We start from the raw sequence: 23,374 nt of genomic DNA on the forward strand, positions 1-23,374 counted from the left end.
CGGCGATGTCGGACGAGCCGACTTCGGGGACGTCATCAGGGGAGGCGGCGACGTCATCGGACGGGACGTCATCAGAAGAGGCGGCGACGTCATCGGACGGGACGTCATCAGAAGAGGCGGCGACGTCATCGGACGGGACGTCATCAGAAGAGGCGGCGACGTCATCGGACGGGACGTCATCAGAAGAGGCGGCGACGTCATCGGACGGGACGTCATCAGAAGAGGCGGCGACGTCATCGGACGGGACGTCATCAGAAGAGGCGGCGACGTCATCGGACGGGACGTCATCAGAAGAGGCGGCGACGTCATCGGACGGGACGTCATCAGAAGAGGAGGCGACGTCATCGGACGGGACGTCATCAGAAGAGGAGGCGACGACATCGGACACGTCGTCATCAGAGGAGGAGGCGACGACTTCGGACACGTCGTCATCAGAGGAGGAGGCGACGACTTCGGACACGTCGTCATCAGAGGAGGAGGCGACGACTTCTGGACAGGCGACGTCATCAGGGGCGTCGACTTCCGGACAGGCGACGTCATCAGGGGCGTCGACTTCCGGACAGGCGACGTCATCAGGGGCGTCGAATTCCGGACAGGCGACGTCATCAGGGGCGTCGAATTCCGGACAGGCGACGTCATCAGGGGCGTCGACTTCCGGACAGGCGACGTCATCAGGGGCGTCGACTTCCGGACAGGCGACGTCATCAGGGGCGTCGACTTCCGGACAGGCGACGTCATCAGGGGCGTCGACTTCTGGACAGGCGACGTCATCAGGGACGTCGACTTCTGGACACGAGGAAGGGGCGTCGGCCACAGGACGGGCAGGGGCGTCGGCCACAGGACCCTGGACCGTCGACTTCTGGACCGTCGACTTCTGGACCGTCGACTTCTGGACCGTCGACTTCTGGTCCGGGGGCGTCGACTTCTGGTCCGGGGGTGTCGACTTCTGGTCCGGGGGCGTCGACTTCTGGTCCGGGGGCGTCGACTTCTGGTCCGGGGACTGCTGGACCGCCGACTGCTGGGACCGACCCGTCCGCTTCGGGGCCAGAACCGGAACCGTCTGCTTCTGGGCCCATCCCTTCTGCTTCTGAGCCCGTCCCTTCTGCTTCTGGGCCCTCTGGAGTGGAGGCGAGGCAGCTGCAGGAGGGGCTGCCTGGACAGGCTGGACTGGAAGTGGTGGAACTGGTAGGGCTGGAAGCCGTGAGAGCAGGGGGGACAGCCCGTCCAGCTGAAGCTTCTGGAGGTTGAGGGTTCGATGGAGCTGGGCCAGTTCAGCCCGGAGACCAGCGAGCTCCGCTGGGTGGACGGGCTCGCTCCTCTCCTGGCGGTTCGGGGAGGATAGAGTGTCCAGGTGACTCTCCTGGTGGCTGACGAGCTGGCGGATCCGGTCAAGTTCCGCCTGGAGCTCCATCAGCTGGGCTGTGGGCGTGGTTCCTCCGCCTGCAGATGACGAAGGTGCTGGTTGGACCGGAGACGGGACTGCTGGTCTGACTGGGGGCGTGTCCAAGTTGGCGCACTGAGCCCGAACTGCAGCGAGCTCGCGGCTCCGTCCAGGGACCAGCCGCTGCGGTGGGGCCCGGCATGCCTCCCCACGCCGTGGGCCAACTCCCGGGGAGCACACAGCCAGGCGGGTGCCCACGAAGCTGGAGCGATCCGGAAGCGGCTCCCGGTCCGACCCCTCGTCCGGTTCCGGGAGAGCAGCGGCCCGGCATGCCTCCCCACGCCGTGGGCCAACTCCCGGGGAGCACACAGCCAGGCGGGTGCCCACGAAGCTGGAGCGATCCGGAAGCGGCTCCCGGTCCGACCCCTCGTCCGGTTCCGGGAGAGCAGCGAGGATTGCTGCGGCTGACGACCGAGGACGGCGTTTTCGGCGAGGCAAAACTGGAGCAGGGGAAGGCGATGGAGAAGCTGGGTGGTGGCTCGGGGTGAGCCACTGAAGCAGGTGCTCCCACGGGAGAATCTCCTTGCTGGATCTCACAACGGGTTTGGGTCGGATCATTCTGTCAGCGCGCTGCTGAGAGGAGCGGAGCTGAGATGAGATGAGGATCCAACGCGGAGCAGGAAAACAGGCAGACAGGTGAGAACATTCAAAGGGTTTTAATACGGAAGCACGCTGGACAATGAAACAATGATCCGACACAGTACAAAGAACAGACAGGGTTTAAATACAGGAGGGTTGGGAGCTAAGGTGATTGAGAAACGAGAGGCAGGTGGGAATAATTAACGAGACACAAGGCTGAACTAAACGGGGAGACATGACCGGGTGTGACACTAACGCGGACAAAACAGCATAAAATATGCCAACTTTCCTCTAAAGGAATCAAACCAAAGCAAATGCAAAATAAAGAGAAAAACAATCGTTGTTTAAAAGTCACAGAAGACTTTTAACAGCTGTTTATGTTTCTCCTGTGTGGAAGGGGTAGGGTTTGAGGATCCAGGGGCACTTGAGGTGCCCTGGCTCCCATTTTTGTTCTATCTGCCCATGTCTGGATGTAAACATGAATTCACTTTATTTGTTTATGTTTATGTTTATGTATTTAGCAGAAGCTTTTGTCCAAAGCAACTTACAAGTGATAATCGGCATGTTGCCTTTGAGGCTAACAACAACAATAACAACAACAACTTGACATCAATCATGGAGAGTAGGGAACAGTGGACAGTAGAGAGGGGGGACGGGTGCAGGCAAGGTGCTAAGAGCAGGGTCTTCAGGAGTTTCTTGAAAATTGAAAAGGAAGCCCCTGTTCTGGTAGTGCTTGGTAGGTCATTCCACATTTGTGGAACAATGCATGAGAAGAGTCTGGATTGTCCTGTAGGCACTGCTAGCCGACGATCCTGAGATGACCGGAGCAGCCGGGCCGAGGCGCAAGTCTTTGCAAGAGGATTCAGGTGGGAGCCGTACCATCTTGGACTATGTATGCTAGGGTTAGCTATTTGAATTTGATGCGTGCTGCTAGCAGTAGCCAATGGAGCTCAATGTTTTAGTTTTAGTTCCTATCACTGAAAAAAAATGAAAGGATCACCACAATGATCTTTTTACTGTCTTGACTTGGCTCACATTTCCTTTCAGGTGATATTGCCGTCTGTTGCAGGGGAAGCGGTGGAAAAGGAATGATTCCCTCTGGGGAAGATTAACAGCATCAAACTGCGGAATAGGCAAGGAATCAGCGTTTTTTTTCCAGAAAGGGGGGGGGGGGCATTCCTTCAGCGGGAGAAAAAAGGAGAAGAGAGGAGATTTTCAACAAGAGCAGTTTCAACTGATGGAGCAAGGTTGCTTTTTATTTTGAGTGAGTCAGTCTAGAAAAGAGATAGGAAGTGAAGTTAAATGTTGCTTAATTGAAAAATCACGGAGGCACGGTTCCCAGAGGTTGCCAAGGAGACCGCGATGTTTTCTGCGGTTTGCCCTTTTCATCAACTGCTCAAAAATATGTCTAATCAGTTCTACGGTTGACCACCAGGTGTCACCCTGTGACATGAACTCTCCTGGTTAAAACAACACGAGTGGTTTGATTCACGTAGGGCGGAAACACAAAAACACAAAAATATGAGAGGATTTCGAAAAGACGACAAAATGTTTGTGGTTCCCAGTTTTCTCGTGTGGGTGGAAATTTAAACTTGTTGGAAGAAATTATTTCTAGTCACATACTTTGATCCATGTGTAACATTATTTTTGTGTAATTCCATAAATTAAGCAAACTTGACAACATGGCTGTTTAACATAGACTGAAATTGATTCTTTTCTCAGGTTTGCAAATTTGTCCTGCCAAATATGGTTAAATGTGGAGAGATTATACAGCTTTTAGATGTCTTTGAATTTTTCATATTTTTACCTAAATAGCAGATAATTTTATTCAAATCAACCTAAAATTACAAATAAAGCAATGTGGTGAATTGACCTAACATGCATGTTTTTGGTTTGTGGGCGGAAACCACTCAATTTTTTTCCCGAGCACAGCCTGCTGCAACTCACCACTTCCCACAGGGATGGGTCACATGCAGAAATGTAAGTTCACCAGTGTTTTCCATCGCCTGGTCTGGAACGGTCGGGTCTGGGTATTATGGACCGGCATGTTCCGATATGGGTCTAGAAGTTTTCTGGCAAGTGTTTCTATTGCTTGGGACTTTGACATTAAAACAGAGCACCCAGAGAAAACATGTATGGGGAACACCATGGACAGAAAGGCAACAGCCAGGTTTTGAACCTACAACCTTCTGTGCTACCAGCTGTGAATGAAGCCACCATGAATGCAAAGACAATAATGAAAAACAACTGCAGTAGCAGATGCTAATAAGCTTATTTAAGCAGTAGCTTGAAGCTAAAAAAAAAAAAAGTGAATGTTTAGCTATCATGTTGTAATCATTGTCTATATATATATATTGAGGTTGTAATGCTGCTTGTGTCTGTGATCTCCGATCTGCTTTTTTGTTCATTTTTGATCTGAAATAATGGACGACCCCCTTGAAAACGAGATGTTTCATCTCAAGGAATAATATATATATATATATATATATATATATATATATATATATATATATATATATATATATATATATATATATAGGTCCCTTTTGTAAAGAATGGTTGCTGTGAAAATGTAAAATGTGTGTGTGTGTGTGTGTGTGTGTGTGTGTGTGTGTGTGTGTGTGTGTGATGTAAATTTACAACAATTTCAAAAAGGCAAATACATATTATTAAATATTTCTAAATCACATAGAAAACACAAAATATATATTCTAATCACAGCAAAGTTCTAAAGAACACATGGAAGCAGATTAAAAGCAAGGATAATCGATTTCTCGAACTGCTCCACTGACCCAATCGAAAAGGCAACATTTCTTCACTCAATTAATCATCCTGGTGGGCAGTTGTCATTCATCTAGGAGCAAAGTATTTCCGGGCTACAAAATAAAAGTCTACATTGAGGCATATTGATGACAGGGAAAGCTACAAATGTTCAAAGAAAGAACTTATTTGAATATACTTATTTAACAAAACATGTTTATACTTTCTATTTAACTTTTAAAAACGTGAGCCATGTTTTAAAGAAATTTTGTTTTAGAATATTTTCTTTACAAAGGCCAAACCGGAAGTTATAACTAAATACACTTAACTTGATGCGAGCTTAGCGATTTTTAAGTGGTCCAAACGAAAAGTACCGTCAAGAAAATCCACGTATTTTAAAACTGTGTGGTCCAGAGAGGTGGATAGTATGTCACGGTGTTGTTTGGAGTTTATTCGCTGATTCAATATAATAATGTTGCTTATTTGAAAAGTGGAGAATGACGCAGGATTTTCTCGGTACGTTTTAAGTTTACACAGGGTGCTGTTGACACAGGCAGCTCCAGAAAAAGACCTCGACGGCGGGGCAAATCCGAGTCACAAGACTTTTTTTTTCTTCACTCAGCTCAACGGCCGCTTCCTTGGAGGTAAAGTAAGGTTTAGCTGTCCTAAGTTTCATTTCATTAATCGTAGGAAATAATATAACCAAGTTAGGCTTTCGCGTAGATTTAAATAGTTTATTTCTGTGTGCTTGATAGCTAGCCTTCCACTCATAATCCGATTTTCTCTGGTCGCTTTGTACCTTATGAGGTGTCAGTTTCACAAGTAAACCACAGAAACTTGCAAAGAATTAAAGTGGGAGAAAAAAAGAGCGGAAGTGAACACAAAAACTTCCCTTTAACTAAAAGATTTGAAGAAGCCTGCCCACATCCAACTGGGTCATATGTTCTTTGGTGGTCTCCCAGCCCTCCTGCAGGGTTCCTTCTATGGTGGGAACTGCTTTAGGTAGAAAAGAGACTTTTTTAAAGGGACAATGTTTCAGTTCTGGGCGAGCTCAGATCGGAAATTATCGTGTGGCGTCGACGCAGGTAAACGATGAGAAGCACAGATTCAGCCAGGAGCCGGATGAAGTTGAAAACCTCTTCTTGCTGTCGCCAACAGTCATGGAGAACCCCGGATACTGCAGCGGCAGCTTCGACGGCCTTCATCACCCCAGCGACGACGACGACGATGATGATGAGATGGTGGACATAGCAGGAGCCACTCTGGACTTTTCCACGACAGATGACGTCCCTCCTCTGAGCTCAGGTGAGACATCCTGGTCGGATTGATCTCCAGACTCGTGATCTTTGTGCTGAAAATGTTTCAAATCACGTTTTGTGATGAATTTGTGAGATCCACAGGACGCACAGTTTCAGATTCATTCTGTCACAGCAGGATAACTCACTCACTAATTCACTGGGGTCACGGGGAGCTGGTGTCTATTGACCAACTAAAGAAATTTCAGACTTCCTCAACAACTTAAACTAGCTACACTTCCTATAATCCTCACCCGAGCTGTCTGCCGTATGCGTTATGTATTCAATGTGTTTTCACCATGATCTCTGCAGCGTGACCTACCAGGAGCATTTCTCCTGCAAAATCACAACTTTATCAAAGAATTACAAGGTCTCGCATGGAGGACATGGGAGTGTCAGTCACAGGCTTTTTGTCATAATCTAAACAAGCATGTGGGACAGGGAGGTGGCAGGCTCCGCCCCCAAGCCGATCAGTGACCGACATTCTTTGTGATTTGCATTTCTGCCCCAAAATATTAAAGCCGGTACTGAAATAGGGGCGACAACCTGGTAATCATGGAAATGCCGCCCAGCCGAACTAAACTGAGTCAATTTGAGTTGCGGTGAGTACTGAGCTGTGAATTTGGACAGTCTAGCTTTAATGTTTTTACCTGCCCTTACCTCAGCACAGGTATTGTTGCCTAGTAACTGTGACAGCGCAAAACAGAAGTTAAAAACAAGCTTAGCTGTCGTTTACGAGGAATTTTCTTCTTTTTGGCACAAAAACATATTTAAAGGACAAATGTACCAACTAATAAAGCCTAAACAACACAACCACCAGATTTTAGTGTACCTACATTTAAAGCTGTAATCCACTCCCCATTTGTTCGCCTTTATTACAAGAACAACACTCTCCCGTTTGGTCCACAATGAATACTGGGAAAGCTTTTGCCAGTGAGGATACACCAGACCTGTCCTCGAAATTCATGGAAAAGTAGGACGTATTTTGAATATCCTTTGAATTTGGACAGCCTTGTCTCTTTGCTGGGAAGTAATCGGGTTTTGGACACAGCCATAATTTGTATTGATTCCTTGTTGCGGCCAGAATAGGATTGGGCCGACTCTTAAAAGCTGAAGCTGTAGATTTAAGTCTAATGATGACTTTCCGTCCAACCATCTTTGCTAACAAATGAACACACACACATATACACGTATACACACACACACACCAAACATGACTCAGTTTCACTGTACCAACTACAGAATGACTGTTGCTGGTTCAGTAAGATCACATTTCAGCTTATATTCTGTGTTTTATTACAACAGTGTCAAATACCAGGAACTGCCACCCATCTGTTTATAGTAGCTTGTAAGTGTAGCTCTTTGTAGCTTGTTGGGACAATATGGCTCGGCAGTTTGGCTGATCAGCAGCAGTGGTTCAGGAAAGAGAAGTTTCAAAGTTCAGCGTCGATGAAATAAAGTTGCTCTTTTCCCTTTTCTGTTCCAAACACATCCAATCTCTACCAGTTCTCTGAAAAGGTTTAACAGAATGCTGTGAGTTAGCTGCATCCGGTGCTTCAAGGAACATTCTGTTTCTTCTAAAGTTCCAATCTTCCTTCTTTACTCAAGATGATAACAAACAACGTTACAATGATCCACGCTGTCGGAGAAAAACCTAGCTGGTTCCTCTAATCTGTGACATCTGTTCTCTTTGCCTGGTTACTGATGATGTGATCATCTGGGAATTTGGTTGTTGGATTAATGAAAAGCAGCGCATGTCAGTGAAAGGCCCAGCCTTCGGCAGCATTCCAACAGTGTTTTATTAAGGATAAACAAGATGAGTTATATTTGTGTGTTTGGTTAGAAGGAAACACTTAGTTTTAAACCCAGCATCGCAGAAGTTTCTCGTCTAACTGGATTTAAAATTTCTTTAGTCACAGAGTAGGATGTTGCTGAGTATAAAACTAGTACAAGCTGAGCTGCATGAGGCGGCTTTATCCTTGTTAGAAAGGGATCGAATCAATTTTATTTCACATAAAACTCAGCTCCACATATATGGAAGACTCTTGCTGCCAAAATAGACAATAAATAAGAGGAAATAAATATGTTCATATATTAGGAAATAAAACTCAGTATTAATGAATAAACATATTAGAAAATAATAGAAAGTAAAACAATATGTTGTCATTCTTTATATCCATATTTATTTACTTTTTTACGGTCTGTTTCGCCAGGAAGAGTGAATTCTAGGAGAAATAAATATTTAATTTTGTCATCACTGTGTACGTTTTTCTTAACATGATCACAATAAATTCTCTTAATTAATTTATAATTTTTATTATAATTTTGCACGTTTGCCTTAATGGTTTCTATAGAATATGTTAAAACTTAGCTCTATGTGCACCTCAACACATTATTGTTACTATCTGCTTGACTTATGTTTATTTGTTTATGTTTATACTTTTGAATGTTTTTATACCTTTTTTTTACTTTAACCTTTTACATCTATTTACTTTACCTGTGCTACAGAGAATGAGAGAAGCAACGTTTCCATTTACTTGTATGTCCAGAACATAATGAACCAACATTGGGACAATGTGATTAGAAAATGTACATTTTCTCTAATTAAAACCAAACCTGGTCTCTGCCAGATTATATAAACTCTGTACCAAGAGAAGATGTTTTTTAATGTTTCAGAAAAACAGTATTTTAGTATTCTTGGAAATATTAGGCGTTTGGTTGCTAGCATTGTCCCTCTCAGTTCCACAGTGACTCAGTGGTTAGTGATTGAGCTGACAGGAAGGAAGTGTTGTGGCAATTTCTTTGTACTGGTGCGTCAGCTTTGATTAGACACTGGCAACAGCTTTTTTCTGAAATTGCACCATTTTTATTTTAAAACCACAACCAAACACAGATGAGGTTCAAGCAGAAGCAAACAAACGTGGAAGGTTCCATTGTTACTTTCAAAGCTGGGCTGAGTTTATTCTTCTCCGTCACGCATCAAGGAGTTCAGACTCTGAGTTCATGTCACCTTCTGCTGTGCAGAGTTGAGTCGTTGTTTGGGAAAATGGAAACAGCTAGTGTGCAAACATTTAATAAGATAGTCTGTTTGGTTTTTTTGTGTGTTGGTGCCATATAAGTAAGGTGCACTTCCTGGTCAAACTCATTTTCTCCTCTTGTTCCTCCTGAAGTTGGAAATAGTTTTTCTGCTTTTAAGAGTTTTGTTTACTGGTGACTTTTTTTAAGTCTTTGCTGGAGCCATAGTGGGATCATGCAGCCTCTCATAAAGAAAATGCACAACTTTGGCTGTTTGGTGAGGAGAGCGAGTTTGGGTCTGGGAATGGCAACAACATGTTTAAATATTGGTTTGGGAATCACATTGAAGTTCTTTGATCTCTTTGTCTTGAGCAAGAGAGGTGTTCTCAAGTGTTTGTTCTCAAGTGTTTCAGGGTTATCTGATAAAGGTTACTTCAACTTCCAACTTCAGCTTTATTTATAAATCGCGCCTTACAGGCAAAAACATGCCACCAAGGCACTACACAGACCAAATAAAACATAAAACATTAAGTCCAGAAAATAAAAACATTGGATACAGATAAAAAGCACAGTGAATACATGGACCAATTTAAGTAAAACTATAAAAACTAGCTAGAAAGATTAAAAGACAGATCATAAAAATAGGTTTTTAGCCTTGCCTTAAAAACTGCCACAGAGATAGAGGCCCTTATGCTGAGAGGAAGCTCGTTCCAAAGCTTAGGACCGGCCACAGCAAACGCCCTATCGCCATGCGTCTTTAGGTGCGATCTTGGGACCGAGAGGAGCATGAGGTTCTCCGAGCAGAGCGACAATACAGGGTTGTGCGGTTGAAGCAATGACACCAAGTAAGGAGGGGCCAAACCATTTAACGTTTTAAAAACTAGCAAAAGTATCTTAAAACGAATCCTTACATCAACGGGCAGCCAATGAAGCGCAGTCAGGACAGGAGTAATGTGATCATACTTGCGCCTGCCCTCTAGAAATCTGGCAGCAGCATTCTGCACCATTTGTAACCTGGCTATTGTGCCCTTGCTCACACCAAATAAAACTGTTACAGTAGTCCAATCACACCATAATAAAAGCATGGACTACCATCTCAAGATCATGTCGTGACAGGAAAGGTTTGATCTTTGACAGCTGATGAAGGTGGAAAAAGGAGGAGGAGATCACTCCATTAATGTGGGTGTTAAAACAAAGGGCGCTGTCTAGTTTAACACCAAGATTAGTCCCTGAAGCACTCAGCTGGCCATTAAATGACCCACAGTCAATTAAAGAAGAGTCAGAATGTCTGCTTGGAGCAAACAATATAGCCTCTGTTTTTAGATCATTTAGCTCAGAAAATTTCCACTCATCCAGGTCTTAATCTCCGTCAAGCAGTTCGTAAGATTAGAAATATAGACCTCATGACGTGTTCAGAGGCAAGTACAGCTGACAATCGTCAGCATAAAGGTGGAAGTGAACTCCAAGCTTACGACAGATATCACCTAAGGGCAGAATGTAAATAGAAAACAACAGAGGTCCCAATATCGAGCCCTGTGGTACCCCCCAGGGTAAATCAGAGTACTCTGAGGAATAACTTCCCATCTTTACACACATCTTTCTATTTGTCAGGTATGATCTAAACCACTCCAGGGCTAACCCTGAAATCCCGACATAATGATGTAGACGGTGAAGCAGCACTTCATGATCTATCGTGTCAAAGGCAGCCGTGAGGTCCAGCAGAAGTAACAACACAGAATTACTGTTTATTTAATCAGTTTCCTTCTGGGATTAATAAAGTATTTTTGAATTTAATTGAATTATCAGTAGCTAGATAAATGTTATTGATATAGCTGTAGCGAAGCCTCGACGAAGTCGACGGCTCGATTCTAAAAATTTGTCGACGTCAGATCCGGAAGTCGACGCACCGCGCCCACTTGTTGCATCCCCAGGAGTTTGTAAATAGAAGAGAAATCTGCCTGTTTTTCCTCTAGTTCGCCCTCTTCTCCGCCTTCACTAACATCTCCGCCAAATACCGAAGACCCGGAACAACGTCCGTCCACTACTAGATTATTTTCCTGTTTTGCCCCTTCGTCTCCCGGCAACGGACAACAACTTCCGGGGTCAGATGCGCTGCTTCGTGTCTATCGCAGATGTAGAAAATCACCGGGAGTGCTTCTCCCTTCATTAAGGAGCTTCTTTCAGACGCGAGGAGAGCTGTTTTGGTGGTAGCAGTCTCTCCTCCGTGCTGGTCTGTTTGCTGCTGGGTGTTTTTGGTTTATTTAAACTTGGTAACTTGAACTTAATGTTGGTAAAGCTACTGTTAGCATCTTCGCTAACAGCTTCTTGTGTTGGGATAAGCTGTTACGTTTTGGTTTAGAGTTCATCTTTTTTGTGGTGTAGATCTCCCTTTTATTACATTTAGAGTGTTGTGGGTTTTCGGTTTAGTGTAAAATATCACCTGAGTTTGGTTTAACCCGTAAGACCACTCGCCTCACGCACATAAGTGACCAAAACAAAGCAGCATGGAGACACCATCTTCTACCACCTCTCAGGCAGCAGCCTGCACTCCCAAGTTCTACATGTCACCAGAACATAACCAACCAACACAATAAACGCAGTGTTATACAAAATGGAAGGCCTGTAGTGTTTATTCTCTTACAGTAAGAATTTATCAATTTTTTTGAGGAATTTATTTGAGATTTTCTGGTTTTTGTTAATTGTGCAATAGAAAAATAATCATTAGATTAATTTTCTAAATAGTCATTAGAATAGTCGACTATTCGATAAAATAATCGTCAGAATAATCGTTTTAAAAATAATCGTTTACCCCCAGCCCTAGTCATTGAGCACTGTCATTGATCACTCTAACCAGTGCAGTCTCAGTGCTGTGTAGAGCTCTGAAGCCAGACTGGAAAGTCTCAAAAATGGCATCATCATCCATAAAAACCAAGAGCTGATGGTAAACACATTTCTCTAGTACCTTACTTAAGAATGGAAGTTTAGAAATGGGCCTGTAGTTTGCAGACAGCAAAGCATCCAGTCCAGGCTTTTTGAGCAAAGGTTGAATAACCGCCTCTTGGTAAGATTTCCAACTGTCACGTAGAACAATTAGGGAAACATGCAGATTATCCTTCTTCCACTGTCTCTCGTATCTTCTACTTGCGGCTCGAGTGGAGTCCGTTGACCATAAGTTTACCATACGCTTTCCCCTCCTGGGCCTTAACGGCGCAACAGTGTTAAGGATAGCCTCACAGGTCTCATTAAAGCAAGTAAGCAATCCATCCAGTGAGGACTCGTCTGATAAGTCAAAGAAGGCTTGTTCAAACAGCGAAGTGAAATGAGTTGCAGTGTCAGAGTTCACATGACGACTATACCTACTGGGGGCAACAGGTGCCAGCAAATTACTATGCAGAGTAGTCTAAAATAATATGGATCATGGTCTGAAAAAACTGCATCCTTAATAGTCAAACTGTCTACTGAACACCCCAGTGATAACACAAGATCCAGTGTGTGACCCCATTAACCCACTGCGTAAACCTAAAAGAGTTCACCAGGTTGATGAAATCCGAGACTAAAGGTTTTCCAGGACAACAGATATGTTAAAGTCTCCCAGTAGCAATATCCGCTCGTATCTAGCAGCCCAGTTTGCTAGGACTTCTGAAAACTGGCAAAAAATCCTTATTGTGTTTCGGGGGTCTATATTCTACAGAACAAAAACAGTTCTTTAGATGATGTCCTTGGAAAAAAATCCTTTAAAATGTTTTTTCTACTTATCAAGAACACGAACCAAACATGTTTATTACATTAATGCGAAGGATTCCCTCCTGAAAGTATTTTCTCTAAAGGATTCCATTTGTCTCTGATTGTTTTAGAGCTTGCCAACATCTACGAGTGTCTACTGTTGCCCCAGCTTCGCGCCTTTCTTAACGGAGATGTTTTAATGATGGATTAAAGCTAAAAGAAGCAGTCTGGAGCCTGAAATAGTTTGTACATGTTGCTTTAGTTTCAAGTATTATCCAGGGACAGTGCTGATGAACAGTTTTTCTCACATGTTCCAGGATAATCTTTAAAGTGACAGTGTGTAGTTTCCCTGGCGGTAGGGGGCAGTAGAGACCTAAATCATTGCAAGCAAGCATTATTTTTGTGCTCAAGTAAGACCTTACTGACGGACATCCATTAGGGTCAGAAATCCTTGGGGAGTGCAACCTCTGGCTTAATGACAAGCACATCAGATTTCCTTTCATCTCTGGCACTGAGTGAAGAGGTAAATGTGTAAAAGAAAGTTTCTTAATGCTGAAGGTTTTGTAACCGTTAGTTACAAATCAGCAAATGCATTCTGTCCTCACGGGTTTCCGTAGAAGGAAACATGGCATCCAATATGGCTTCGACCCACTCCCATTTATTTTCAACCTGATTTTTATGGTTAAATGTTATGAAACTGCCAAATTTTTTCAACAACTGGGTATCTTTTAATTAATTTACATCATCTAAATGGATATATTTCCAGAAAATAATGGTAAAAACTTCACATTGTCTCTTTAATGGATTTCATCATATTCTCATGAATCCAAACATTTATTTCCCCAAAAGCTAATGCTGATGACAGACCGCTCTTTGACGTCACACAATCTTGAAATCCTGAGAATGCCATCGCGGTTTTTACCATAAACTGGTCATATTTTGACAGACGTGGGCAATCTTATGTTCAATCAAATCAGTCAGGATTCAGGAACAAATGAATGCAAGAGATTTGTCAAACAAACATGTTTCTGCTACTTTCAGTTATGTATTTATTGTGAAAGAACAACAGATACTGAAATAAAACTAAGATTTTTTTCTTTTTAAAATGATCTACAAGTAAAACTTAGGCCTGGTTCACATGGCAGGATTTATAGAATTTGTCGGACATTTCTCTAACAAGAATCTGCACCTGTGGTGATAACAAATGATAGTGTTGGTTCTGTGATGTGGGGTTTTCACTCACGAGCCTTCTTAGATTAATTTAGTAAAATATCTCAGGCTCAAATGTGATTTCGGTGTAAACGTGCATAGTGGAGCAGGATCGTTAAGCATGCAACACCTCACTCCACTGTGGTGTTGTAGCTAATGCTAACAGTTAGCTTCTACTATCAAGATGTTCTCTGCTGTTTCCTGGACACCAAACCGACAACAGCCTTCCCCGTCTTGAGTCAAGATGGGTGAGTCCATGAATGTTAAGCGACAGTGTGACGTAGATCTGTCAGGATTTTCTAATCCTAGAGCTTCACTGTCTATTTTCTACCAAAAGCTAAAGTAGTAGAAGGTGTAGGAGACTATTTTCATGTTCAGCCTGCATGAAAAACTCAGAGTGTCTCATTATAATCAGATGGTAGTTATAAATGGTTTGAACCGCACCTTTAATTATATTTGCCTAATATCCTTTTTTGAGTTTCTGTAAAAAGACCAAAAGGTTTAACTGGTCAGGGTTAGCACTGAAGAATGGAGACACTTAAGGAATTAAGATGCTAAGTTCTTACTAGTGCAGTTGTTAATGTATTATTACTTAAATGTAATTTCTACTTGTTCATATCTTTTCAAATTTCATCAGTAAGAGAATATTATTTGGACAAGGGTAAATTATATTATTGCTGTAAAACAGGAATTACAGAGAGGTGTTGATGATTACATCTTAAAATGGCTTGCCGTACTGGCTTGTTGTAGACTGATACAGGGGAAACGTAGAACAACACAACATGAACCGTTGTTCACTGGATCGTTCTAATATTACTGTTAATGCTGTTCAGTCACTAACATAATCTGACTCAGTTGGAGCTAATCTGTCTGCGTATTGATCTCAGAAATGAAGATGATTTTTTTTCTGCCAGCTCTGCAGATGGTCGAGACATCGTTCAGAATTTCTCTTTTAGCAGATTTGGGAGTAGGGATGTAAGAAAATATCAATATGGCAATATATCGTGATATTGTTTCCTGCAATATTATATCGATATTCAAAAGCTGTGTATCAAATTTTGGGAAGAATTCACATGCAAACATTTGTGTATTTTCATTTCCTTTGGTGCATTTCAAAAGCTGACTTCTAGTTGGCAGCAGTGTGCAGTGGGCTTTGTTTCCACCGTTGAAATGTAAATCTCTTTATTATGGTTCAGATGCATCACGATAAACATGTTAAGTGTCAGTTTGGGCAGTTTATTGAAATTTCCTACAATAGATTCAGTCTAAAAAATAATCGCTACTATTGTCTGGCTGAAAGTATCGCAATATATCGTGGTATATCGTATCATCTCTCCCGTATCGTGATGCATATCGTATTGCCAGAATTTCACCAATACACATCCCTATTTGGGAGTCTAAAATATTCCCTCACAGGAGACTTGAAGCGCTTCCTAGGTGGAAACGGAGAGGTTCCGGTGGTTGTTGACTCTGGTTCTGCTGGCGTTCGTTCAGTTTCACTTTTGCTTTGGTCGGCTAATTTTTGTATTAAATTTTTTTATGCTGTCGGAGACGTCTTTACGGTAGATTAACCGCAGCGTTTCACACCCTGGTTAATAGTCAAACCGGTTAATCCTTGCAACCATAATGCTGATATATTAAAAATGGTAAATATCGTCTACATACATATCAGTCTACCCCTATTCAGAGTAATCCAGTTACTATCTTTGATACCCCAGCTTATAGATCAGGGGTGTCAAATATGCGGACCGGATCCGGCCTGCAAGCGGGTTGTGTAAACTTTATTTTCATACTTTACAATGTAGAGTGAAAATAAACGTATCTTTGTGAGCAAGTTTTCTCTGTAATGAGTATAAATAAAACAAAGCTGCACTCAAGGCTCACATAAGAACTTGAATTACATCCTGAAGTTGGCCACCACTCAGGATGTGACTTGATGTTGATGTGCTGGTGAAAGCTAAAAGATGTAAAGTAAAATGAGTCAAATATATATTTAAGTGCTGCATGAAACTGATCTAGCCATGTGATCTGTAAGCTCTTTGAATCACTAAGGAATGTTTTTTTAATTTATTGATTTTTTTTTTCTCAAATTTTCAAGTACACTTCAGGTGTTGTACTATTTTGGATACACTGTCCTCAGGCTCCAGCTTTGTTTTATATTGATTGTATTAAATAAAAGAAAACAATCTGAAGTTGTTTTTAATTTACCGGTCCGGCCCACTTCGGACTAGATTTCCCTCAATGTGGCCCCTGAGCTAAAATGAGTTTGACACCCCTGTTATAGATGAATAACCTTGGGTAGGTTTTATTCCTGATCCGTTTGCTAACGCTGCCTACTCAGCTGTAGGTACAAACAAGGAAAACAGAAGCCATCATACTAACACTTAAGGAGAAACACCCGCGCTGAAGTTTTACACTTTTCAAAGCTTTTATTTCAGTTTTCAATTCATATTGAATAGAAAAATACAATAGAACATCATTTACAGTAGATTGAATAAGGCTAACATTGTGTAATTTGTTTCAATTGCCTAGTGTGCCATAAATGATTTGTGCTGCTTTGATGTGATTAGTTATTTGCACTGCTTTGCTTGCATTGCTTTATTTTACTGCTGATAATTTCACCTGTGTAAATCTACTTCTTGGTTTTATTGCCTGTGGTGTTCAAATAATGATTATTTTTATTGCCCATAATGGTTTTATTGCTGGTTCTATTGACTTCATGTTCTTTCTATTTACGCCGTGGTTGGTCAGCGCTGGAGAGGCTTAGCAGACTGTCTACTTTGTAATGTGGGATCACAACAAGTTATAATGATTGACAGGGAACAGAAGATTTTTTTTTCTGTTAATCAATCCTGAAGTTTTATTTCTGACGGTTGCACATGGTGACTGTAAGAAACAGGAATGAGAAAGTACCAAGAATGTGTATCTTGTTCAAATAAGAACAAATTATATTGAATCATCTGCTTGGACGTCCGTGCCATCTTTATTTAGTTTCCTTTGAGCTAATAAAATGATATAAAATCCACAGATTGGTAAAGGAACGACCATCCACGACACCACTGTGCTCTAGACATTTCTGCACACAGTCAGCAAGCGTCATCAAGGGTCACATGAGCTACCAGTTCCCATGGTGATTAGACCTTAAGAGTTCAAGGTTCAAGCTCTTAGTCGAGACTGAGTGTGTGTTTTATATGCCTTCCTGTTCTATGATTGCTTATTTGTGTTCAAGTCATTTCACATTGGGCGACATGGTGGCTGTTGGTACTGTAGGCATCTGACCAAGATGGTGTGTCAGGATTTCCATTTTTAAAATGAAGCTAGCGTCTTCTGATGTTCTGTGGAAATAGAAGATCATTGTTGGTATTCCTGCACTTCCAGGATGTCCTGGTTAAAACATACTTTTTATCACAGCTTCTTTTAATGGGACAATGATGTGATCATGAAACATCTTAATTAGAATAAGATGATTAAAATCACAAGCTGCAAAGGAAATTGTGCTCTCTGTCATGTGGAAAAAGATGAGATTGATTGTGTAAAGGACTGCAGACATTGTGGGAAGGAGCTCTGCTGACATCCCGCTAAGAGAGAAATTGCTCTGGAGACTTGGGGACAGATGGTTAACAGGAAAAGGGCAGTATGCATGGCGATGAGACGAGAGGCAACCAACAGGAAACAAATACTAAATATTATGGTCAAATATTAAAAAGGAGGAACACACACCTGAGATGGGGACAAGTTTGTGTAACAATTTAATTTATACTTTATTTCAAATTTAGTCCCATCTGAAACATACAATCCTGGAAAATCCCCATGATTGGATCATGATCCATCCATCAGACCCGACCCCCCCCCCCCCCCCACACACACACACACTTGTTCACAAAAGTGCACATTCTTATCTTAGATCAGCTACGCAGGAAATAATGCTAGAGCCTGGCTAGGTATACTAGCTAGCATTGTAAACTGTTCAATGTTTGCGTAAGTACGTTTGTTAGGAATAATAACAGAGAAAGCCAACAATGAGTCAAAAATGCAAAACCATTATATGAAAAGGCTATGTCCAAGAATAAAGCTAAAGAGTGGAACAAGAGCAGAGTGTGCATTGGGGGGGCTTTTAGAAATGTGTTTTTTAAACTGTGTCTTGCTTGAATAGCTTTTCCAAGAACTACTGTAACTTTAATTCACAGCCAGATACAGTGGTTCAGAAGTCTTACTATGAAATGGTGTTCTACTTCGAGACACCATTACTAGATCAGCTGCCATTGATTATTTATCAAAGTAAAGTAAAAAATACATGCTTCTTCTTGAGCTCCTTAATATTGTTTGTTTATGTATCAAGATTGCAGCAGTCACTGTTAAAACAAAAATCATCGTCTTTTCAATTTTTTTAAAATGTCTTCACATGAGCATCTAATTGGTAGCTCTCCAGTCCTGTAGGGTTTAAATCTATGCAAACAAAGGATTTCAGAAAGGTGTTTATAGTAGGTATTATACCAAGCTTTTATGGTTTTTACACAAAACATACCAAGAATTATTCTAACTCGTGTTGCGAGTGCTTTAACTATGCCAATATTCCCATCATCTCTAAATAGCATAGAATCTATTAGCAAGGTTCTTGAAAGTGCTTGAATCTTTAAGTTTTAAACCAAAACAGAGAGTGGTTTTAGATCAATAATCCGAACTTTTGGTGTGTGTGTGTGGGGGGGGGGTGTCGACTAAAAATGTGACCCATTGCCTCCCTGCCTGACACTTAGCTTTAAGGGGTTGGATTCGGGGTTAAACCACCAAATGGTTCCCGAGCGCAGCCACAGCTGTATCTCACTGCTCCCCACTGGGAGGGGTCAGACGTGGAAATGAATTTCACCAGTGTGTGATGATTAATGTGTCAAGAAAATCTTGAAAACTCACCTTGAAAGTGCTTGAATTATATTTGGACAAACTGTGAAAGTGTCTACTTCAAATATACACTCACCTAAATAATTATTAGGAACACCTGTTCAACAATAGACTTGCTTTTATTAACTCTTTATCCAGGAGCATCATTCCGCAGCTATTTGTGTGGTAGGTGACTTGAATGCTGACGTCACAGTCAGTCTGTGTTTGCTAAGCATATGTTGGAGTTCTGTGAGGATAACAATCTTATTTTGTCTAGCCAGCTATTGTTACCACCTGACAGTTAACTTGTATAAGTGAAGCATAGAACATCATGTCATGGCTTGATCATTGCATCAGTACTGCTGATGCCCATGCTGGATTGAAATTATGCAGATCATGTACAACTACTGTGTCTGATCGTGTGCCGCTTGTTATGCAGCTGGAAGTCGGAGGTTTGCTTGTCTGGGTTCATGACCCATGGTCTGCTACCCGACTCTTTACTGTCTGGTACCTTAGTGCCTGTCATCAAAAACAAAGCTGGTAAAGTGTGGAGCCTGGATAACTACAGGCCAATAGCCGTAGCTAGTGTCATTTCTAAGGTCAAGTTAAATGGGACAATACCACATCAGCCCCCTTTGGTGTTAACAATGGGGTGCATCAGGGAGGGCTACTGTCACCTGCTCTGTTCAACCTCTACATGGATGATTTGTCAAATCAACTCAAGAAATGTAAAACTGGATGTATGATTGGTAACAATCTGATTAATCATCTCATGTATGCTGATGACTTGGCCATCATTTCGCCCAGCAGTGCTGGTTTTCAGCAGCTGCTAAACACATGCTCTGAATATGGGCTGAAGTACGATGTGCAGTTTAATGCAAAAGAGTGTTGTGCTGATTTGTCGAACCAAAGGGGATAAGGATCTTTGTTTCCCAGACTTCTACTTGGTCGACAAGAAGATAAGTGTCAGTGACAAAGCAAAAAATTTGGGTCACATCATCACAGATCAGCTCTGTGACGATGACGACATTTACCGGCAATGTTGCACTTTGTATGCCCAAGCCAATATTTTGGTCAGGAAATTCCACGTGTGTTCTGATAAGATAAAAATCCACCTTTTTAGAACCTACTGCACACCATTGTATACTGCACCTTTGTGGTGTAAGTATAAGAAAACCAGCTTGCATACGCTTAAAGTAGCTTACAACGATGCATTTAGGACTCTGCTAGGGAAGCCTTGGTCCTGTAGTGCAAGTCTTTTATTTTGTAATGCTCATGTCAGGACTCTCAAGCCATAATGAGTAATTTGATGTACAGGTTTATCTTGCGATTGAAGAACTCTAACCCCAAAATTCCATTATCTCCGCTCCTCTCCGCCCCCGCTTTCTGCTGCCGCTCGCTTCCGAACTCACATTATACTGTACCCGCTCTACAACGGCTCTGCTCCGGTGCGGAGACCTGAGGTGCGCAAACAGGCATGCGCGAGATTTTCGAGATCTTGCGATACAGTCCGAGCAATAAACGCGGAAGTTAGATCCAAACACCCGTTGTGTGGGAGAAGCATCGAAATGAACTGTTTAATCTGCCCATCATTTGTGTTGAGAGATCAGCAGTGTTTGGATCGACAAAGTGTGACTACTTTGATAGTGGAAACTGTATTTATGGCTTATTTTTGTGCATTTAAAGTTCAACCGCCATTGATAGTTGTTAAAAGTTGTTAAACCTGTGCATATGAAACAAAAAACGCCTTTTGTTATCGATTTATTGTGAAATAACGGTAGCTGTGCTTGCTCCTTTTCCTGTTGGGTGGTTGTGATTTCTGTCCATTGACTGCGGAGGTGCTCCGGCGTCCGGCAAAAATAGAATCGATCCTATTTTTGCCAGATGACGTGCGCCGCATGGCCGCAGTATTGGAACAGCTCTGACTGACTACAATGGGACCGTTTTTTCTGCGGAGTTCGTGCCGGAGCGGAGATAGTGGAATTTTGGGGTAAGAACAGACTTGTGCGGATGCTGGTTGATCTCCATTTTAGTGCAGTGCGTTACCAGTTATCCATGTGGAGACACTGGTATTCATGTCTTTTATAATCATTTGTATCGTTTTATGTCTCTTTTTTAATGTAGACCTTAAGTCCGATAATAAAGTTGAATTGAACTTCTCCTTAATGCAATTATCTAATCAACCAATCACATAGCAGTTGCTTCAATGCATTTAGGGGTGTGGTCCTGGTCAACACAATCTCCTGAACTCCAAACTGAATGTCAGAATGGGAAAGAAAGGTGATTTAAGCCATTTTGAGCGTGGTGTGGTTGTCGGTGCCAGACAGGCCGGTCTGAGTATTTCACAATCTGCTCAGTTACTGGGATTTTCACGCGCAACCATTTCTAGGGTTTACAAAGAATGGTGTGAAAAGAGAAAATCATCCAGTATGCGGCAGTCCTGTGGGCGAAAATGCCTTGTTGATGCTAGAGGTCAGAGGAGAATGAGCCGACTGATTCAAGCTGATAGGAGAGCAACTTTGACTGAAATAAGCACTCATTACAACAGAGGAATGCAGCAAAGCATTTGTGAAGCCACAACACGCACAACCTTGAGGCGGATGGGCTACAACAGCAGAAGACCCCACCGGGTACCACTCATCTTCACTACAAATAGGAAAAAGAGGCTACAATTTGCACGCGCTCACCAAAATTGGACTTTTGAAGACTGGAAGAATGAGAATTAATGAAATAAAAAACCACACACTCCTCCAAGTGTTAAGTGGAAGAACTGTTCACTCTGCAAATAAATACTCAGAATATCCAAGGGGACTGCTCATTTGGAGTTCTAATTGGACCCACAACAGTGTATTGACATATCCAACTAGCACAGTAGAAAAAAACTGTTTTCCGTAGAGTCAAGAACATGGATCCATCGTGCCTTGTTACCACTGTGCAGGCTGGTGGTGGTGGTGTAATGGTGTGGGGGATGTTTTCTTTGCACACTTTAGGCCCCTTAGTGCCAATTGGGCATCGTTTAAATGCCACGGGCTACCTGAGCATTGTTTCTGACCATGTCCATCCCTTCATGACCACCATGTACCCATCCTTTGATGGTGACTTCCAGCAGGATAATGCACCATGTCATAAAGCTCCAATCATTTCTAATTGGTTTCTTGAACATGACAATAAGTTCACTGTACTACAACGGCCCCCACAATCACCGGATCTCAACCCGATGGAGCATCTTTGGGATGTGGTGGAACGGGAGCTTCGTGCCCTGGATGTGTATCCCACAAATCTCCATCAACTGCAAGATGCTATCCTATCAGAATGGGCCAACATTTCTAAAGAATGCTTTCAGCACCTTGTTGAATCAACGCCACGTAGAATTAAGGCAGTTCTGAAAGCGAAAGGGGGTCAAACACCGTATTAGCATGGTGTTCGTAACAATCCTTTTGGTGAGCGTAGAAGACACTTTTAGGTAAAAGTACTTTATAAAGGTGGATCCAAGCAATCATCAGTGTTTTCATTGCAGTACAGACATATTTATTTTAATTTCTCTAGCATATCTCAGTTAAATTGACCTCTTGTGTGGCATTCAGATTATAAGGCTGGATTATTTTCTTCCTTTAGTTCATGCCCAGATATTCTCCCAGGTATTCCACCCGAGTGTAAGCAAGTCTGTTTTTTATTTCCCGCCCCGTTTTGAGTGCTTCCAAGAACAGGTTAAACACAGAGAAAACGATTCCCATCGGACAGTTCTGTGTACAGCACAAGCTTTTTTTTCTGATCTCCATCTGGGTCCTGCTGGATCCACAAGGTGAAAGACCTCATAAACATGTGATCTCATTCCTACGCAGTAATCCACTGCAGCCTAAGAGCTGTAAAAACAGATCAGCAAATCGTCATCTACCTTCCCAGACAGATTAGCCAATCATGAGTCACTTCCAGCGAGCGTGGGAGGGATCTGCAGGAGGTTACTTCCTTGAGGAGGGAAGAAACTTTGGGTTTGAGTTGCCCTGCTGTCCGTGGATCTGAAGAGTGGGCCAAGAATGAGTGATCATGGGCTGGGAGTTCTGGACTCGGCAGCTAGATGAGGAGGAACTGGTTGAGAACGGTGAGATTAATGCATTCTCTAAGTGTGAGGAAAAGTGAGCTGTGATTTTAAAGAGCTTGTTGGACTGCTTTTAGATCTCAAGCATCTGGAACTGGTTGTTCAGACTGACTCTTGTTTCCTTTAAAGTTTAGACCTTTATTAAATGTTACCTGGGTTTTGAATGAGACTTCCTTTTGTTGTTGCTTCGGCCTTTCATTTAATCTCAGAAGAGTTTAATAATTAAGACCGTTTACTGCCCCCTCAGGCCCTGTGTCATGTGATCTGTGTGAGTGATGCGGTCGACATTGTAAAATCCAAGCACTCTTATCTCCTTGTGTACTTTGTGTGTTTGAAGCTTTAATCTTTTTTTGTATGGTTGGTCTGACCCAGTTTTTTTTT

At 42.5% G+C, this 23,374-nt stretch overlaps 1 protein-coding gene across 3 annotated transcripts in view; it reads left to right on the forward strand.

The window, feature by feature from the left end:
• Positions 1-5,193: 5,193 nt before the first annotated feature.
• Positions 5,194-23,374, forward strand: part of clcn5b (chloride channel, voltage-sensitive 5b) — a 40,128-nt gene continuing 21,947 nt past the window's right edge. Inside the window, exons 1-2 of one of the 3 annotated variants that reach the window (XM_015946363.3) lie at positions 5,194-5,424; positions 5,939-6,085. In XM_015946363.3, coding sequence (XP_015801849.3) covers positions 5,941-6,085 — 145 coding nt within the window. In that variant the 5' untranslated portion in view covers positions 5,194-5,424; positions 5,939-5,940. Of the gene's footprint in view, positions 5,425-5,711; positions 5,866-5,938; positions 6,086-22,742; positions 22,997-23,374 lie in introns of those variants that run through there. The other 2 variants (XM_015946362.3, XM_015946364.3) reach the window with 2 other exon arrangements.

Source organism: Nothobranchius furzeri, chromosome 2 (genome assembly GCF_043380555.1).
Source record: "Nothobranchius furzeri strain GRZ-AD chromosome 2, NfurGRZ-RIMD1, whole genome shotgun sequence".
In the NCBI taxonomy this organism is placed as follows: domain Eukaryota; kingdom Metazoa; phylum Chordata; class Actinopteri; order Cyprinodontiformes; family Nothobranchiidae; genus Nothobranchius; species Nothobranchius furzeri.